Here is a 21,355-nt window from a genome sequence, read left to right as displayed (position 1 = left end):
ATTGTACTGAACATCGTCGAGATGTTTCTGCACCTCATTTGTGGTCTTTAACTTCTATATGTTCCCATCAGGTGAGATTATTTGTTGGTATGGTCTAAGCCTCCATTGCTATGCTGATGACACCCAACGTTATATAAATGTTGATGCCACTGCAACATCTTCACTAGCTGCACTGACTGATTGCATTCGGGAAGTCAATCATTGGATGACAGTTTTTTTTATGACTTAATCCTGATAAAACAGAAATACTATTGGTTGGTACCAAATCTGTCCTCTCTACCCTTCATGGGCTAAAAAATTGACATTAATGGGATCTTGTTTGAACCCTCAGCATCAGTCCATAATTTGGGTGTCATCTTTGATCAGCTCCTTACTTTTCAGCCACACATTAGCTCAATAGTACGGGCAGCTTCTTTTCATCTCTGCAGTATTGCTCATCTGCATTCTTTCCTCAGTGTGAAGGATACTGAAACACTGCTTCATGCTTTCATCACTACCCGTCTGGACTATTGCAGTGCATTGTTTTATGGCCTCCCGACTAAATATATCAATAGATTACAGTATGTTCAGAATTCTGATGCTCGTTTACTAACACACACTAAAAAATCTACTCACATCAGTCCTGTCCTTTCTGATTTGCATTGGTTTATATATATATTTATATATATATACACATACATACAGTGGTGTGAAAAACTATTTGCCCCCTTCCTGATTTCTTATTCTTTTGCATGTTTGTCACACAAAATGTTTCTGATCATCAAACACATTTAACCATTAGTCAAATATAACACAAGTAAACACAAAATGCAGTTTTTAAATGATGGTTTTTATTATTTAGGGAGAAAAAATCAAACCTACATGGCCCTGTGTGAAAAAGTAATTGCCCCTTGTTAAAAATAACCTAACTGTGGTGTATCACACCTGAGTTCAATTTCCTGATTACTGCCACACCTGTTTCAATCAAGAAATCACTTCAATAGGAGCTGCCTGACACAGAGAAGTAGACCAAAAGCACCTCAAAAGCTAGACATCATGCCAAGATCCAAAGAAATTCAGGAACAAATGAGAACAGAAGTAATTGAGATCTATCAGTCTGGTAAAGGTTATAAAGCCATTTCTAAAGCTTTGGGACTCCAGCAACCACAGTGAGAGCCATTATCCACAAATGGCAAAAACATGGAACAGTGGTGAACCTTCCCAGGAGTGGCCGGCCGACCAAAATTACCCCAAGAGCGCAGAGACGACTCATCCGAGAGGTCACAAAAGACCCCAGGACAACGTCTAAAGAACTGCAGGCCTCACTTGCCTCAATTAAGGTCAGTGTTCACGACTCCACCATAAGAAAGAGACTGGGCAAAACGGCCTGCATGGCAGATTTCCAAGACGCAAACCACTGTTAAGCAAAAGAACATTAGGGCTCGTCTCAATTTTGCTAAGAAACATCTCAATGATTGCCAAGACTTTTGGGAAAATACCTTGTGGACTGATGAGACAAAGTTGAACTTTTTTGGAAGGCAAATGTCCGTTACATCTGGCGTAAAAGGAACACAGCATTTCAGAAAAGAACATCATACCAACAGTAAAATATGGTGGTGGTAGTGTGATGGTCTGGGGTTGTTTTGCTGCTTCAGGACCTGGAAGGCTTGCTGTGATAGATGGAACCATGAATTCTACTGTCTACCAAAAAATCCTGAAGGAGAATGTCCGGCCATCTGTTCGTCAACTCAAGCTGAAGCGATCTTGGGTGCTGCAACAGGACAATGACCCAAAACACACCAGCAAATCCACCTCTGAATGGCTGAAGAAAAACAAAATGAAGACTTTGGAGTGGCCTAGTCAAAGTCCTGACCTGAATCCAATTGAGATGCTATGGCATGACCTTAAAAAGGCGGTTCATGCTAGAAAACCCTCAAATAAAGCTGAATTACAACAATTCTGCAAAGATGAGTGGGCCAAAATTCCTCCAGAGCTGTAAAAGACTCACTGCAAGTTATCGCAAACGCTTGATTGCAGTTATTGCTGCTAAGGGTGGCCCAACCAGTTATTAGGTTCAGGGGGCAATTACTTTTCACACAGGGCCATGTAGGTTTGGATTTTTTTTTCTCCCTAAATAATAAAAACCATCATTTAAAAACTGCATTTTGTGTTTACTTGTGTTATATTTGACTAATGGTTAAGTGTGTTTGATGGTCAGAAACATTTTGTGTGACAAACATGCAAAAGAATAAGAAATCAGGAAGGGGGCAAATAGTTTTTCACACCCCTGTATATCAGACGTGTTGACGACGGGTGCTATCCTGCTGTGATAAAGTATCCAGTGCTGTACAGTTTCAGACGAGCTCATCTTAATCTTTTGTCTTCACCCTTCAACAATGTCTCTGAAACACAAATCTGATGCAAGTGCTGGTGATACAGTAAAGAAGAGAAAAAACTATCACCATGGAAAATAAAGTAGAAATAATGAAAAGGTCAGAGAGGGGTGAAACTCCATCATTCATTGGCTGAGCACTTGGTTACAGCCGGTCAATAACAGCATTTATTAAAATAATGGACCTGTTCTGACTTACATACAAATTCAACTTAAGTACAAACCTACAGTCCCCATCTCGTATGTAACCCGGGGACTGCCTGTATATATATATATATATATATATATATATATATACACTCACCTAAAGGATTATTAGGACCACCACACTAATACGGAGTTTGACCCCCTTTCGCCTTCAGAACTGCCTTAATTCTACGTGGCATTGATTCAACAAGGTGCTGAAAGCATTCTTTACAAATGTTGGCCCATATTGATAGGATAGCATCTTGCAGTTGATGGAGATTTGTGGGATGCACATCCAGGGCACGAAGCTCCCGTTCCACCACATCCCAAAGATGCTCTATTGGGTTGAGATCTGGTGACTGTGGGGCCATTTTAGTACAGTGAACTCATTGTCATGTTCAAGAAACCAATTTGAAATGATTCGAGCTTTGTGACATGGTGCATTATCCTGCTGGAAGTAGCCATCAGAGGATGGGTACATGGTGGTCATGAAGGGATGGACATGGTCAGAAACAATGCTCAGGTAGCCCGTGGCATTTAAACGATGCCCAATTGGCACTAAGGGGCCTAAAGTGTGCCAAGAAAACATCCCCCACACCATTACACCACCACCACCAGCCTGCACAGTGGTAACAAGGCATGATGGATCCATGTTCTCGTTCTGTTTACGCCAAATTCTGACTCTACCATTTGAATGTCTCAACAGAAATCGAGACTCATCAGACCAGGCAACATTTTTCCAGTCTTCAACTGTCTAATTTTGGTGAGCTTGTGCAAATTGTAGCCTCTTTTTCCTATTTGTAGTGGAGATGAGTGGTACCCGGTGGGGTCTTCTGCTGTTGTAGCCCATCCGCATCAAGGTTGTGCGTGTTGTGGCTTCACAAATGCTTTGCTGCATACCTCGGTTGTAACGAGTGGTTATTTCAGTCAAAGTTGCTCTTCTATCAGCTTGAATCAGTCGGCCCATTCATTCTCCTCTGACCTCTAGTATCAACAAGGCATTTTCGCCCACAGGACTGCCGCATACTGGATGTTTTTCCCTTTTCACACCATTCTTTGTAAACCCTAGAAATGGTTGTGCGTGAAAATCTCAGTAACTGAGCAGATTGTGAAATACTCAGACCGGCCCGTCTGGCACCAACAACCATGCCACGCTCAGAATTGCTTAAATCACCTTTCTTTGCCATTCTGACATTCAGTTTGGAGTTCAGGAGATTGTCTTGACCAGGACCACACCACTAAATGCATTGAAGCAACTGCCATGTGATTGGTTGATTAGATAATTGCATTAATGAGAAATTGAACAGGCATTCCTAATAATCCTTTAGGTGAGTGTGTATGTGTATATATTCCTTGTGTCTCGCCATTCAGTATCATTCCTTGCCACCCTTATTTCCTGGCTGGCTCCCAACCGGTACGTGTTTCCCCTTTTCTGACCTTGAGCAGACCCCATTCATCTTTCTTCCTCTTCTCCATTCTTTGGTTTATGAGATATTGGTAGCTCCTCTCTGATTTCATTAAAAAAGAAATATGGCATGTGCCTTAATTGCTTAGCATACCTGATTTGTGTAAAAGTTCACACTAAGTTTAATTCTCATAAAAGTTCTTATTAACTTTACATTTACTTGTGCTAATACATGACTTTGTTTTTCAAAAAAGTAGCTATGGGTGGCAGAGTTTTGAGTGTGATGGCCCCTAAAATTTAGAATGCTCTTCCTCTCAGTCTTCAAATAGATTTGGAAATATCTGTTACTGTATATACTCGCGTATAAGTCGGGTCTTGAAACATGAAAAATCGATCATAAAATCAGACCCCGACTTATACGCCCATTCAAAAATGCGACACTTCATTTTTTTTTTACATCTTCTTGCCTCCTCTAATCTCTCATCAGTTTCTCAGATGCATCGAATTTTGTTGCAGCAGCCCAGTTACCAATTTTTTTCGCCACTTCAATGACTTTCAATTTAAAACCAGCTTCATATTCTCTTCTTATCGAACGCTCCATCGTAGAGAAGGGATGCACTTACGATAAAGGTGTTTGAGGGTGTGAGACACACAAAACAGTGCGACTGTTGCTTTGGAATAGTGCGGGTATTACCGTGTGGTCACGTAGGTACAATGCATAGAAAAAAAGGCTGTGTGCTCTATGGTTACTCTCTCAGGTACAGAAGTGTATTAGGGCCACGGAGAAGAAAAAAAATATGGACACAGTGAAGATAAAAATCGAGGAGAGAAAGAGAGGAAGTCGTTTAAGAAGCATGTACCGAGTAACATGGGTCACAGAACACTTAACACAAAGCATTTAATGTGCCACATTACTTAAAATGGGGTTTGAGAAAATCTAGTAAATTAAACATTGATTTTAAAATTACTTTTACAACATTCTACTTTACTGACAACATAAACTACGAGATTAAAGTCAACATGTCGACTTTAATCCTGACATTAAAGTGGAAATGTCAAGAATAATGTCAACTTGTCGACTTTAATTTCGATATAAACTTCGAGATTAAAGTGGAAATGCTGAGAATCAAGTCAACATGTTGACTTTAATCTTAACATGAACATTGAGATTAAAGTAGAAATGTCGAGAATAAATTCAACATGTCGAGTTTAATCTCGAGATTAAAGTGCAAATGTTGAGAATAAATTCAACATGTCGACTTTAATCACAACATAAACTTCAAGATTAAAGTGGAAATGTCGAGAATAAAGTTAACATGTCGACTTTAATCTTGAGATTAAAATGGAAATGTCGAGAATAAAGTTAACATGTTGACTTTAATCACAACATAAACTTCAAGATTAAAGTGTAAATGTCGAGAATAAAGTTAACATGTCGACTTTATTCTCGACATACACTTTTTTTTTTCTTCACTGTGTTCATAATTTTTTTTTCTTCTTTGTGGCCCTAATATGCTCCCATACTCAGGTGGGTGCTAGCATATTATAATCTCTCCTCATTCGATTTATACGACGGACATTATCAAATACTGGTAAAATCAAGCCCCGACTTATCCGCGGGAGAACTCAAACGCAAGTATTTACGGAATTCATTTCAAACTCCTGTCAAAACACATCTTTTCAATGAGTATTATTCGTTTTCTTGTATGAAACGTCTGCTGTCTTATTGTTGGGTTTTGTTGAATTGTAAAGTGTCCTTGAGTGTATGAAAGGCGCTATATAAATAAAACATATTATTATTATTATTACCTGTGGCCAGCTCAGTTGATGGGACTGATTAGGAAACTCAGGGGTGGGCGGGGCCTAGGGCTGACCAACCCCACGCGGGACCGGTTACATGAAACGCTGTTATCGGTATGTGTGGACTGTATAAATTTGCGTGCAAATTTATTGAAAATAATGTTAACATACACTGGATTTTCTCATTGCAGTATTCAGTTACATTTTTACAAGATAACACATGGACTTTATCAAAACATAACTGGAGAATATAACTCGACAACTCTGCTCAGACGCAGACCTCAAAGGTGAGGCCCCCTTTGGCGCAGGGCCTGGGGCGGTCGCCCCACTTGCCACCCCCAAACGCCGCTGTTGTTAGGAAAGGACCACACCTGTCTACAGAAAGTCCACCTGTTGAGTAAACACCCCGCTATATAAGATAAAGAATTGCTTACTAATTGCTATGCAACGTAAGATCTTTTTCAAATCTGGCTAATCCAGTTGTGGCTGCTGGCTTTAATGACAGCTTTGGGGACATGACAGGGACAAACCCGTGCCTGAACATCCGTGCATTGCAGGGCCACCTCATGTCCTGTCCGTATCGTCACTTCTCTCCTCTTGCACGTCCACACAATTTTTTTTTCACGCCATGGCCTGCGTCACTTCTACAGAATGTTTTAGAGATAAAATCGTGTTTATTTGTTGTATGGAGCGTTTCAGATTAGGACTCGCTAAACCTCTTGAAGGTTTTTATGAATTTTTCGGTCTTGATATTGCCTCGGGCAACTAGCAGCTTGTCTTCACATGACGCTCATAGTGAACGTCGGTGAAGGGGAATATCTGGGCTGTAAATTCAACAAAGCGTGACCAGAGAGGCCATAATTCATTAAAACCAGCAGCGCCGTAAGGATATTACAATGCAAGGGGGGCCACAGCTGCTGGGAGAGGTGGCAGCTGCCCAATGAAAGATGAGAGCTTGCCATAAAGCGACATTAAAAATCATAACCATTAGCGGCAAGTGGAGTGGGCACTTCAAGAGCCTGGCAGTCAAGCCATCCGTGAGGCCTTAGCCTTGGTTGTACCTTTTATTGCTGTTAATCTTTAACTTGGGGTGGCATGATAGCACGGTGGCTGGTGTTACTGTTTGAAGGATTCACTGTTCTGAGTTTCACTCCAGGCCGTGGAGTTGATGTGTTATCCTTGTGCTGTTATGGGTTTTCCACTTAAAGACATGCAGGCTGGGTGCATTGGTGAACCTAAACTGGCCTGTTGTGTGTGACTACTGGGACTCAGCGTGGTAGTGTTTGATCAGTGCTAAAATTTTGATACCAGTTTTTGGACCTTAGGGCCAGTACGAGAACGGTTCAGGAGCAAATAACAGAAAACTCCAACACTCCCCCACCTTCCTCCAGCTTCCCTGGTGTACCGCATTACACACCACATCCCTCTTGATAACTGTGAGGTCCTGGTTACACTGAAGCAGTAAGGGGGCAGCCCCCTTGAAGTCCTGATTGTATTTGCAGCAATAAGGGGGCAACAACTTAAACAATCTTTACAGACTCGAGTTCACAACAGAATAGAACTGGGCAATGAATCATGCCAACTATATTAAAATTAATATCTATCTATCTATCTATCTATCTATCTATCTATCTATCTATCTATCTATCTATCTATCTATCTATCTATCTATCTATCTGTAAATAATATAGTGCCTTTCATATCTATCTATCTATCTATCTATCTATCTATCTATCTATCTATCTATCTATCTATCTATCTATCTATCTGTAAATAATATAGTGCCTTTCATATCTATCTATCTATCTATCTATCTATCTATCTATCTATCTATCTATCTATCTGTAAATAATATAGTGCCTTTCATATCTATCTATCTATCTATCTATCTATCTATCTATCTATCTATCTATCTATCTATCTATCTATCTATCTATCTAAACCCCTTACACTGAGTCAGGTGAAGAGTTAGTTGGACGTGTGACTTTTTCTCCTCTCATTGTGGATTGTTTTTAGTTAACATTTTCCTTTGTGCCTCTTTGTGCAGAGCCTCATTTATTCAAACCTCATCCATCCCAAGACATTGGCAGGTCTGAAAAGAGCGTTTCAGCTTCTGTGATAAACGGCACCTTCATCTTTTGATCAAGTCCATATTGATGTTATTATAGAAGTTCAGACGTTCTAGAAGCCTGAAGAAAGTCACCACATGTTTTGATTTCCTTGCTCTGGCTTTACTTCTGATTTCAGCCCCATTGATTTAATTTTTGCCACTGTACGGGACCTTTTGGGTTTTAGTTTAAGCAAATAAAATGAAATCCTTTCCAAACGGCGTCAGGCAGAGTGTGCTTTATTGAATGTCAGTCTTAATAAAGTAATGTATCACATGCTTCTCTTGGAATAGTCCGCAGCCCAAGGTATTTATGGAATCTGTGCAAGCCATTTGTTTCAGGACACATGACGCTTCCTCAGTGCCTCCGCCTGCTTGTACTGAAAAACAGCACTGGGGGTTTTCAGGCCAAAAAATGAGGCGTGTGTGGTGTTTGTGTCTCGTCTTCTACTGTGGATGAGTTGTCAAGTCCACTCTTCTGTTATCTGAGCCCACTCACAAGGCAGCAGGAGCCAATTCTGGCAGGATCACTTGCAGAGTTGACAGATGCCAGTCCATAGTGGGGCATATGAAAGAGCAGGTTAGGATCTGTGGAATTTCTACTAAAGAAAAATAATTGTAATTGCAGCAAAAGATGAAAAATCAAATTTGGCATAAACCGTCCTAACTCAGGGTGTTCATAAAGTTATGTCATGACATAAAAGTACATAATAAACAAGAAGAGTTGCTTGAGATATTTGAAATTTTAAAATGTGGGCTTTAATTTAAACATGTAAAGTCTAAATATTCTTGACTGTGAGTGAAATTTGCAGTTTATCGCCCTCTAATAGAGGGGTAGACCCTCAAGTAAAGGATCAAAAATAACAGATATGGTAAAAACATGCAACCTGGAAAAGGCTCCAGCCACCCTATAGCCCTGTGTAGGGTTAGGTGGTCTTAGAAGATGGTATGGTATGATGTTAATATAATATAATATAATATAATATAATATAATATAATATAATATAATATAATATAATATAATATAATACTCTGTATCACATTAGAGTAGATTGGTGGCACCGTGATTGGCACTGCTGTTTGTTTGTGTGTGTGTATGTATATATATATATATATATATATATATATATATATATATATATATATATATAATATATATATATAAAAATCAAAATAATAATACATTTTATTTATATAGCACCTTTCCCCTGCTCAAGTACTTCTCAGTGTTAACATTTGCAGTGCACCATCTAGTGCAATGCATTTTGTAATTCTTGAAGTAAAACAAATGCTTTGCATTTGTTATTCCAACAGATGGCGCATCATAAACATTTGTACTAATAAAATGCATTGCTACAAATGTTTGCATTGCGCCATTTGTTGAAATAACGAATGCAATGTATTTTATTAATATAGATGTTTTTGATGCGCCACCTGTTGGAATGACAAAGACTTACAGTGGCAACTGAATGAGTCCTTTCTGGGATGATGGGTCCCCAAGTGACAGCTACTTCCTCTATGTGGATGGAATATATGGGTGTGTACCTGGCTTGGGCGGGGCTATTGGAGTGTCCCTCAGAACTGTGGTGTAAGGAAAGAGGCAGTTAGCAACAGTGCCTCCTCTCACCATGGGGTGGTATTACTCACCTCTAAAGAGCCCGTAGGTGTCCCCTAAGCATGTGTGTGTGACAATACGTATACATACACAGACAGATGTCCTTGTGTGGCCAGCCAGAGTTGTAAGGGCAGGGTGTTGCTGATGTATATTCATAGCACATGTTTATTATATTAAACTCATTATACACAAAACTTAGATTGCTGGTCTTGTTGTTCATTTATAGAAACCTGCCTAATTGTCCTCCTGGGAAGCCAAAATCCTTGTCGCTCCAATCATTGCACGTGCATTTCTAGTGAATGCTAGTGCATTCCTATTGGGAAGACATAATGAAAATGATGTATTATTTCATGTCTGTTAGATACCATGTTCTTTCCACTACCATACAGCCTACAGCTGTTCTCAAAAGAGAGTATCTGTCAATGATTGGTTAATCTGAACATACTTGTACCATCTTGAAATAAGCAAAACAAAGATAATGGGAGCATCAGCTTGTCCTGTGCTGTACAGTATAGTTCTATTACTGTCCTAGAACAAAGGACTATCATTAGCCTCTCCTAAAATATGACAAAGCTTAAATCATGTCATAAGTTGTTATTTTAAGTTTCTAGCTTTACGATTTAACTTCTGCAGTCTATAGGATGATTTAATACTTGTTAGCTGCCTATCCATAACTATGTCTATATAAGCTAAGGCGTCTCTTTGTCTGGTCAGAGTGGCTAAAGCAGAACAGAGAGCTCTTCCACAGATTTGTTGAATAAATTAAAATGTAAATAGTGTATACTGAGATCTAAGTACTCAACGTAGACCTCAGCATTTGCAGTGCAAAATCTGTTGGAATGTAGTTTGTAATGCATGTAGGAATGAAAGGGGTCACGTTTCTCATTCCAACAGATGGTGCATCACCACATTTGGAGAAATAAAATACAACAAAAAAAATATTACAAATGTTTGTGATGCACCATTTGTTGTAGTAACAAATACAATGCAAATAACTCTGTTATATGCAATTTGGTATAGGATTTGTAAAAGCAATGTTAATGTTTTTGGCGCAGCATCAGTTTCAGTGAAAAATGCAATGCATTTTATTACTACAATTGTTTGTGATGTGCCATCTGTGGGAATGACGGAGACATAGAAACCAGACAGACAGATAGATGCACAGACACTTGTCCTTTTATTAAGGTGGATACACTTGAACACTTTGCAGAGTTACTTTGCAACATTTGTATAAAATATCTGTCTAACTGTCTATTCTGTCATATAGTGATTTTTCTCTTTATCTATCTATCTGCTTTTATATAGCGCATTTCATATTCTATCTATCTATTATATAGTGCCTTTCATATATCTATCTATCTATCTATCTATCTATCTATCTATCTATCCGTCTGTTTGTCTGTCTGTATTTTATATAGCGCCTGTCATATTCTATCTATCTGTCTGTCTGTCTGTCTGTCTTTATAGTGCCTTTCTGCATATCTATCTATCTATGTATATATTTGTATCTTTAAATCTTTATCTATCTATCTATCTTATATAGTACCTTCATTTCTGTCAATAATCTATCAATACAAATTCATCAATACAAATTCAAGTCTGTTCAAAGGCAATCCCATTCTTACATGATTTTGTGAATTATGAATAATATAAAAGAAATGGTGGGAAACCAGAGATCACTCTCTCCCATTATCCATTTTCTGCCTCAGTTGTTTGAATGTTTATCCCCCGGGGCGTTAATGAATTTCACTTTTCAGACGGGCAGATTGCCTTTTCGTTGTTTCAGTCGATTGATTGTGCATTGTTCTTTATTGTGATTGTACAGCACAGCATTCAACAAGATTGAGCACCAGCAGCCTCTCTGAGATGACGCGCTGAGGGATATACAGTCTGACTTGAACCTGTGACAGCTCAGCGCTGTGAGCACTCGATCACACTGCCAGATATTTGCAGCTGCCTCGCTGTGTGTTAATGTGGCAGCGGAGATTTATTCTGTAACCAAAGCACGGTTTGTGCTGTAATTGCACTCATTCATTTAGCTAGACAAATACAACATGCCAATTATCTCTCTAGAGTACAATTCTAAAAGAATAAAAAGAGCTTTTGTTTTCCCCTTTGAATCATGTCTCAAAATGCTACCTACTAAAAAAACGTCTCGGTACAGCCCCTCTGACAATCTGGGCTTTGTTACGCTGGGGCCTTTGGTGACTGGTGGACAGCAGAGAAGGCCGAGTTATTCCAAGTAACAAACAAGCAATTATAGTCACGCGTGAACAATACAAAACGCTTTCACTTGGTGACGGCCTCCTCCTATCATGTCCTTGCCTGGCTGCTTGGATTATTCTCAAATCCCCCTTTTTTGTCCTTGGCAGCTTCTCAGGGTCATCTGATTACCATCCAGACGGGATGACAGATGAAAGGCCAACACATCTTACAGCTTCTGATGATTTGGGATGCCCAGTTTGTCTGTCATTCCAGATTTCTGTCTCTTTACTTATCATAGACCTCCTTTCTTGTCCGTGTGTATATTATGGATACAGTGGCCGTCCTACCTGTCTATCTGTTGGTCCTTTTATAAACTGTATATATTATATAGTGCCTTTCATATCTATCTATCTATCTATCTATCTATCTATCTATCTATCTATCTATCTATTATATAGTGCCTTTCTATCTATCTATCTATCTATCTATCTATCTATCTATCTATCTATCTATCTATCTATCTATTATATAGTGCCTATCTTCATATCTATCTATCTATCTATCTATCTATCTATCTATTATATAGTGCTATCTTATCTATCTATCTATCTATCTATCTATCTATCATTATGTAGTGCCTTTCATATCTATCTATCTATCTATCTATCTATCTATCTATTTATCATTATATAGTGTATCTATCTATATAATTTAATGTAAGTTTGGTGTTCCTTGCTGCCCCACATAGATGGATGGGTAACCTGCCCCACCCTGCGTGTACCCCATCAGTCTTTCTGTTCCCCTTAAACTTTGAATTCCTGCTCCCCGTCTCTCTTTTCCTTTTTTCTAAAAGCGGTTTTTACTGCCCCCATTTACATTGGGTCTAACTGTCAACGCTAAAGTACAAATTTCAAATTGTGAGCTGACCCTTTCATTTATTCGTGTGACCCCCAGTCAACCCCCCCAACGATGGGCTAGCTCTGTTCCTGCCTTGTTTCAGATATTTGGGTTCCACTACTGGCCGTGTGGACTTTGCCCCGTCCTCTCATGTCTGTGTGGGTTGTCTCCTGGTTCTCCAGTTTTCTGCCCACCTCAGCCATGCATGTATTATATGAAGTTATCAATTAGTCCAGGCTAATTACCCCCCAATATCATGTCAAGCCCCCCTCCCCCTTGCTGCCGATGTTTGGTACGCACCACCTAGTATTTCAGATGCCCCCTGGAGTTGGAGGTCAGTGTGTCCTGTAGTTCACAGGTGGGGTGTCCTTCGCTTTGCCCCTGTGACAGTCTTCATGTCCCCTTTTTACTCTCCTTTTTCAGAAGATGAAGGAGCCGCCCCAACACACACACACACACACACACACACACACAATACTTTTCATTGTCACGTCCTCATTTTTGACGGATTGAGTGCTTTGCTGATTTGTTGTTCAAATCACATCACCGGAGCCCATTAGTTACTAAACGTATTTCATTCTGTGTGATAACAGTTAATGAACCTTTGTGAACAAAACTCGCTTGGCCTACTTTAGGGTCAGCTTTCGGAAGGAAGCGCCAAATCCCTCTGTGCGCGGCAGCCTCCATTTTTAGGGCCCAAGCTTTTGTTAGCAAAGTCTGGCTTGTCTGCCAATTGTTCTCCACCCAATCATTACATCCGTAACTCCGTCTCTAGACATTCCACTGCAAAACATGTGTGATAAAGAATGATAAGGCTCAGGCAGTGACCGCGGGAAGGGAGACACCCAGCGGAGCGCCACTGCTCTCTCTTTCACTCGCAGCCTGGCGGCAGTGGCCATTTCTACCGTGCAGGGCCTTCCTGCTGAGCTCTAGCAGGACTGAACCGTTAACCGCCATCTTTGTTGGTTTACATTTACTTGTATAGGCTGACTTCTTTATCCAAATTTCTGAGAGACAATGGGTTGTGATTCTTTTGAAGCATAGACATGGTGAGGTGACTTGCTGCTGGTCACATTGTGTCAGCAGTGGGATTTGAACGCACCACCTCAGGGTTTGAAGTCCAAAGCCTTAACCGCTACGCCATGCTGCCTACCAAGGTTTAATTTATCTCACGTAGATGCATTGCGTAGATTTGTTTTCCCTGGGCTGCATGGCGGTGCAGTGGTCAGTGCTGGAGCCTAATAACTCCACAGCCTTTGTGATTAATTCCAGCATGTGCAGTGCAGACTTTCATGTTCTCCCGGTGTTCCTGTGTGTTTTCCTCACACCCTACAGATGTACAGCTTGCCTACTTGAAACCTGCAAGTCTCCAGTTTGTACACATAGCGCACTCATTCATCTGTTTCCTTAATTTCCTTGTAGCAGCGTTTTGCACCAAAGTGTGAGTTATTCCTTGTCACTAGGGTTGTGCGGTATGCCGCTACTGGAAAACCCAAATGTTAAAACGCTAAGGTAGCAGGATTTGGAGATTTTCAATACCAGAAGTAAATGTCATCTTTCCTCTCCATTGTACCTCTTCTTTCTCCACTCACTAGTGCAGATGTTTAAAGGCTTTGCAAGTGATTGAGACTTCTTGGGGGACACCCCCTCCCCTTGTTCTTTCAATGTGAATGGGGCTTCTTGGGGGTTTAGGGCTGTCCACCTAATTCTTTCAATGTGATTGGATCTTCTTGGCGGACCCCCCTTCTCCTTATTCTTTCAGTAGGATTGGGAGTTTTGGGGGACACCCCCTCCCCTTGTTCTTTCAATGTGAATGGGGCTTCTTGGGGGTTTAGGGCTGTCCACCTAATTCTTTCAATGTGATTGGGACTTCTTGGCGGACCCCCCTTCTCCTTATTCTTTCAGTATGATTTGGAGTTTTGGGGGACACCCCCTCCCCTTATTCTTTTAATGTGATTGAGTCTTTTTGGGAGACCCCCTTTTCTCCTTATTCTTTTAATGTGATTGGATCTCCTTATTCTTTCAATATGAATGGGACTTCTTGGGGACCCCCAAACCCTTAAACTTTCCATTTGATTGGTAAGCTTTCATAGGGATGACTTCAATTAGGCATAAATTCAATACACGGATAAACTGTTGAGTAAAAATGAGTGACTGATAACTGAGTATGTTATTGAGTCTACTGTAAGTTTGAATGATCCATAAATTAGTAAGCATGATAAGAGATGAGTTCCAGTATTTGTAAGTCAAATTCATTCATGAACTATTCAATAGGACTTAGTTATCCATCAATGAATGGATCATTGGGTAGGAATTGGTTTGTATTATTGCTACAAAGTAGTAAGTTTATCAAAGGATGAGTTCATCCATCCATTTTCCAACCTGCTGAATCCGAACACAGGGTCACAGGGGTCTGCTGGAGCCAATCCCAGCCAACACAGGGCACAAGGCAGGAACCAATCCTGGGCAGGGTGCCAACCCACCGCAGGACACACACACACACACCAGGGCCAATTTAGAATCGCCAATCCACCTGACCGGCATGTCTTTGGACTGTATCCATAAATGAATAAACTATTGAGCATCCATCCATCCCGCTATATCCTAACTACAGGGTCATGGGAGCCAATCCCAGCTAACGCAGGGCACAAGGCAGGAAACAAACCCCGGGCAGGGCACCAGCCCACCGCTGGGCACACACACACACCAGGATGGCCAATGCACCTAACCTGCATGTCTTCAGACTGTGGGAGGAAACCGGAGTACCCGGAGGAAGACAACTCCACAAGTGAAGTGAACCCGGGTCTCCTAACTGCAAGGCAGCAGCGCTACCCACTGCGCCACTGTGCCGCCCACTATTGAGTAGGAATTAGTTAACGATAACTATAAGTTAAACAAAGTGATAAACTGTTAAGCAGGAATTAGTTATCAGTAAGTGAATATATTATTGAGTATATGTTTGAGTAAAACATAAATTAGTAAGCTTGGCAATGGAGGAATTCAAATGTCTATCGATAAACTGTTGCGTGGGGATCGGTCTTGATTGGCAGGTGACTTGCTGTCAAAGGGTGTCATTTCAGTTCTCAGGACCACCCTTGAGATGACAGTGTCCTGCAGGCACCCGGGGTCTTATCAGGCCTTCATCTGCACTAACTGGACTGGCGACTCAGACACATGGACAGAAGCCGTCGCTGAATAGGACACACTTGCATACACAAACTTCCAGGGAGTCATTTTGGGTATGGGGTGGAATAATACAAGTTGTAATTCTGTCTGTGATCGCTGTCATCAAATAGATGTGAGCATGAGTTCAAACCTGAGACCTCCACTCCTGGCTACACCTTTTGCATAGATACACCACAGCAGATTACACTTGTTGGTTTGTCTGCCCTGTTTTTTGGGATGTGTTAGAAAAGCAGCATACTAGGTGTACCTGAGTGGACAGGTAGAAGTAGTGCTAACTCTTGCTATCTTGTATTTAAATGTCTACGCGTGGAAGTGTGTGTGTCTGTCTGTCTGTCTGTCTGTCTGTCTCTCTGTATGGCCCGGAAGTGAAAGATGGAGACAGGTTAAGGGCTTCGCCCCCGAGGAAAGAGAAAACCCGCTTAGCCGCTAATAACACAAGCGAGGCGAGCACGTTATGGCAAAACGAAACTTCAGAAGAAAGACAAAGTCACTTAGCCGCTAATGCACAATTGAGGCGAGCACATCGGCAAAACGAAACATCAGAAGAAAGACAAAGTCGCTTAGCCACTAATGCAGAAGCGAGGCCAGCACAATGGCAAAACGAAACCTCAGAAGAAAGACAAAGTCGCTTAGCCGCTAACATCGGTAAAACGGTATCCCTTTTACTTTTCCTCCCGCCGCTAATACACAAGTGAGGCGAGCACATTGGCAAAACGAAACCTCAGAAGAAAGAGAAACTCGCTTAGCCGCTAATAACAGAAGTGAGGCCAGCACGACGGCAAACAAAACTTCAGAAGAAAGTCAAAGTCGCTTAGCTGCTAACATCGGTTAAACGGTATCCCTTTTACTTTTCCTCCCACCGCTAATACACAAGCGAGGTGAGTACATCGGCAAAACAAAACCTCCGAAGAAAGGCAAAGTCGCTTAGCTGCTAATAACACAAGCGAGACGAACACATCGGCAAAAGGAAACCTCTGATTAAAGACAAAGTCGCTTAACCACTAATGCACAAGTGATGCGAGCACGTCTGCAAAACGAAACCTCAGAAGAAAGACAAAATCGCTTAGCCGCTAACATCGGTAAAACGGTATCCCTTTTACTTTTCCTCCCGCCGCTAATACACAAGGGTGGTGAATACGTTGGCAAAATGAAACATCCTAGGAGAGAGACACCCAGAGTAGTTCCTTTCAATTACCTGACATCAGTCAGTCAGTCAGTCATTGTCCAACCCACTATATTCTAACACAGGGTCAGCTCACCACAGGGCACCCGCGTTTCAGTTTTTTTTCTGACAATTTCAGTAGTTTCTAGGACCCCGGGCTTTTTTACAGCACAGACTTACACAGCTAGTATTAAATAAATGAATAATAACATTTTGCTGAAATGTTTCACTTGTTCTTTCTTCTCTTTTTGCAGTTGCCAAACACAACGAACAGACGAGTGACTTCACGAGGGAATCCCCCGTTCAGACGGATAGCACTTACTTATCAACGACGTTCACGAGAGCCGGAGAAAGGACCCTGTTATCTCTGAGCTCAGGTTCTCCGCATACGGAACACGCCAACGAGTCAACGTCTTCTAATTTACCCGAACAATCCACTGACCACACTGAAAACGATGACCTGAGCAGCCATTCCGAGTCAATGATCTCATCGGTGACACTGACAGACACGTCCTACTCAGGAAAGTCCAATGAGCCAGCGCCCGAGTCTGTACCCAATCCAAGTAGCAATGAGAGCTCAGTGAATGAATGGCAACCATCCACTGACGTGAAGCTGACCGTTGCATCCAACTCTACTTTGCCAGTTGCATTTGAGGATAACGCCACTGCAAGTTTAGCGGAAAGCAGTTCATCGGTCAGCTCTTTGGCCGAAGAGCTGCCTTTCTCACAGTCTCCTTCTACGTTTACACTCCCCATTCCTTCTCTTTCCTCAACCTCTCGGGTCGTTACTGAGAATGAGACGGAGATAGGAAACGACTCCATGACAGAGGTGACAGTAATGCCTGGACCTTCTGCTAGTCCTTCAGATGCGGAGGTGACAGAGGTCACCAGCTTTATGACCACTGACAATGCCACCACTTCGTTTCTGTCACTTGTCACAAGTAGGAGTGCTGTGTCAGACACGGATGACGTTGATGATTCGACTATTTTGAATTTCACCACTCCTCCTTCTACCACTTCTACACCTCGTTCCACAGAACAATTCTCTGGTGACTTTACGACAGATATTAGAACGATGACCGACACTTCAGTTGCCACCAAGGGTCCACAGACTCTAAATACTTCTCCTCCAGGGAGTGGAACCCAGGATGAAAGTTTGCCCCCAACGACACAAATGTATGAGCTCAGCACAGCTGGAGAACAACAAACTGATGACCGGACTTCATTGGCGACAAAGAAGACAATTGTGCCACTGATGACCAACGGCACTTCAACACCCGCCATAACTATGCAGGTCACTGAGATGCACACTACCAGCACTTTGGTTCCAAGCACATCTGTTACTGTTGGGCTTACGCGACATCCCAAAATTAGCATAACCACACCAGGGCAAACAAGTACTGTGCCTACAACGGTCACCTATAGGACCAGTGCTCCCACAACAACGACCGAAACCACAACAACGGAAAGAGCAAGCACAACAACCGGTGTTCAGGTGACGAGCAAAAGAGTGATGGTCGCAACTACATCTGCCCCAGGTAACCAGCCGTTGAAAAGAACAAATCATGAGTAGCTCATTAAGGAACTTTTTGACCAGTGAGAACTTCACTCTCCAAATAAGCACAGATCATTGGTTGATTTTTCTGGGTGGTAGAGGTGGAATATGCAAAGTAGAACCAAACAGGAGTGGGGGTATGGTCGGACGTGATTGTACATTTCATTAAAAAGGGTTCTCGTGGAAGACGGTTTAGTAGAGTGACTGAGATCTTGATAGGGCCTTCCGAGTGAGTCGTCGGCTAGAGGAGAGGTTGGTAAGCCAATAACTGAGAGCAGCAATCACGTTACACGATATTCCGGTTCAAGAATTCCGTTTGCAGTTTCTGTCACTTTGGTGTCGTGAATGAAGGCGATGTCACATTACGCGACTTGTACTCCGTGGGTACTTCAGACTTGCCGGCTGCAGTCGCTGATCTCATCGCCGGACCGTGTGAGCTTACACGACTGAACATCCCTATGCACGGGAAATTAAGCAACAGAGTTGGTGTTGTATGAAGGGTTAGCAGCTTCGGCAAATTCATTCGCCGTCTCTGTCCATTCTACTGTGGTACACAAAACATGAGACGTCAGAAAGACGAGGATCTCTCCTGTTTGTAAGGTCCAAAACACCTGCCTTTCCTATTTCCTCATTGCTGCATTTTATACATCGCACTACCGGATGAGCATTTTTTGGTTGTCAGCTCTCCTGCCGCTACGACCAAAGACTAAATCAAAGCTGTTTGATGTTGTTTGTCAGAGCAAGTTGTGGACTCGTTGGAGTGAGTCGCTGGGTATGTCAGACTGGGCAGCTGGTCTTCACAAAAGCTTGCCACCGACTCTGTAAGATTATGCAAATGAAGGGTGCTACTGGAAATCACTGGATATGTCATTTAATGCGACAACATCTTAAGTGTTGTGAAACAGTGGCATTCTGGTTCCATAGATCTTGTCATCGTGGAGAGTTAAAAGACAATTCCGCTAGCTCTGCAGAGGGTACAGCTGCTTAACTGCAAGCCGTGGACATCTGCAAGTGTCAGCCTGAGCTCTCTCTCCTCTAAATGCGCCAGTGTTTATGATCAGTGTCCGACTTGGAAAATATCGTTTAAAATTGTGTCGTTGTGACGACCACTCCAGGACATTAACATTGTTGTTGTTATGCTTGGAATTCAAATCTTCTCCCAAGACACGGATTTCTGGCAAACTCCATCAAAGTTTCCTCCTCAATTTCTCCCCCCTATATTTTACTGCCCTTATTCTCCCTTAATAAGACAGCCAGGGCCTGCTGCAGAGAAGCATCCCCAGAGCCTGATGTAGCCACCACCATGACAATGATGTGTATCTATCATATAGCGCCTTTCACTATCTATCTATCTATCTATCTATCTATCTATCTATCTATCTATCTATCTATCTATCTATCTATCTATCTATCTATCTATCTATCTATCATATAGTGCCTTTCATATCTATCTATCTATCTATCTATCTATCTATCTATCTATCTATCTATCTATCTATCTATTGTATAGTGCCTTTCCTATCTATCTATCTATCTATCTATCTATCTATCTATCTATCTATCTATCTATCTATCTATCTATTGTATAGTGCCTTTCCTATCTATCTATCTATCTATCTATCTATCTATCTATCTATCTATCTATCTATCTATCTATCTATTGTATAGTGCCTTTCTATCTATCTATCTATCTATCTATCTATCTATCTATCTATCTATCTATCTATCTATCTATCATATAGTGCCTTTCATATCTATCTATCTATCTATCTATCATATAGTGCTATCTATCTATCATATCTATCTATCTATCTATCTATCTAGCATCTATCTATCTATCTATCTATCTATCTATCTAGTGCCTTGCATTTACTTCTATCTATCTATCTATCTATCTATCTATCTATCTATCTATCTATCTATCTATCTATCTATCTATCTAGTGCCTCTGCATTTATCTATCTATCTATCTATCTATCTATCTATCTATCTATCTATCTATCTATCTATCTATCTATCTATCTATTATATATTGCCTTTCCTTCCTTCCGCTCTATCTATCTGTTATATTTAGTTCCTTATCTATACATTTATTTATTGTATAGTGCCTCTAGCTATCTGTCTGTCTATTATATAGTGCCTTTCATGTTTGTCTGTCTGTCTGTTTCTGGTCATCAGTATCACACAAGCCCTTCTCAGTCCACTGTGCTCTCAAGCCTGCTTAATTCACATCAAGCAGATAGGGAAGCTTATCTCAGCAGCATTGGGCACAAGGTGGCAGCTAACCCTGAGCAGAGTGCCAGTCCATCACAGAGTCCACTCATGCACACTCACAATGGTCCAAATTCGAATCATAAGTTGAATTAACCTGTAAAGTTCTGAGATGAGACCTGAAGTGCTTTAAGAAAGGCCCGCTTGGACGCAGGCGAATTTGCAAACCCAGAGTGCTTTGTACAACTGTGCTGTTGTCCTTCCTTAAAAGTAGAATAAAAATGCTAAAATCCATATGTAAAATCGAACCTTTTGTCTAATTTATCTCCAGATCGAGTCCATTCATGTTATAAATAAAACTTCTTGAATTGTGGCTCGCCCGATATGCAGTTAAACATCAGAAAGGCACTGCAGCTTTCAGCCAAGAGCGACTCGTCCCATCACCCCTGCAGCTACGGCGGTGACACTTTGTGATTTGTGATACGCCGTTTCCTTCGGCTGCGCTTGGGTGATCTTAAGCAGCGCCGCAGTGCTTTTTAGACGCCAGACTCAGGAAGTCGATGGAAACTTAAACAATCCCAAAGAGTCCACACCCAATAAGAAAACTTCCTTCACACTCCCGTTGGGACAAAAGGCGTCCACCCACACCGTTGCA

The 21,355-nt window shown here is 41.4% G+C and overlaps 1 protein-coding gene across 2 annotated transcripts in view; it reads left to right on the top strand.

Moving 5' to 3' along the window:
* Positions 1-21,355, top strand: part of heg1 (heart development protein with EGF-like domains 1) — a 75,158-nt gene that overhangs the window by 21,935 nt on the left and 31,868 nt on the right. For both annotated transcript variants that reach the window (XM_039755365.1, XM_039755367.1), the window contains exon 2: positions 17,189-18,472. In XM_039755365.1, coding sequence (XP_039611299.1) covers positions 17,189-18,472 — 1,284 coding nt within the window. The remainder of the gene's footprint in view (positions 1-17,188; positions 18,473-21,355) is intronic.

This window comes from Polypterus senegalus, chromosome 6, assembly GCF_016835505.1.
Source record: "Polypterus senegalus isolate Bchr_013 chromosome 6, ASM1683550v1, whole genome shotgun sequence".
NCBI lineage: Eukaryota > Metazoa > Chordata > Cladistia > Polypteriformes > Polypteridae > Polypterus > Polypterus senegalus.
The sequence above is the reverse complement of the archived record's forward strand: the minus strand, read 5'-3'. Positions and strand labels throughout refer to the sequence as shown.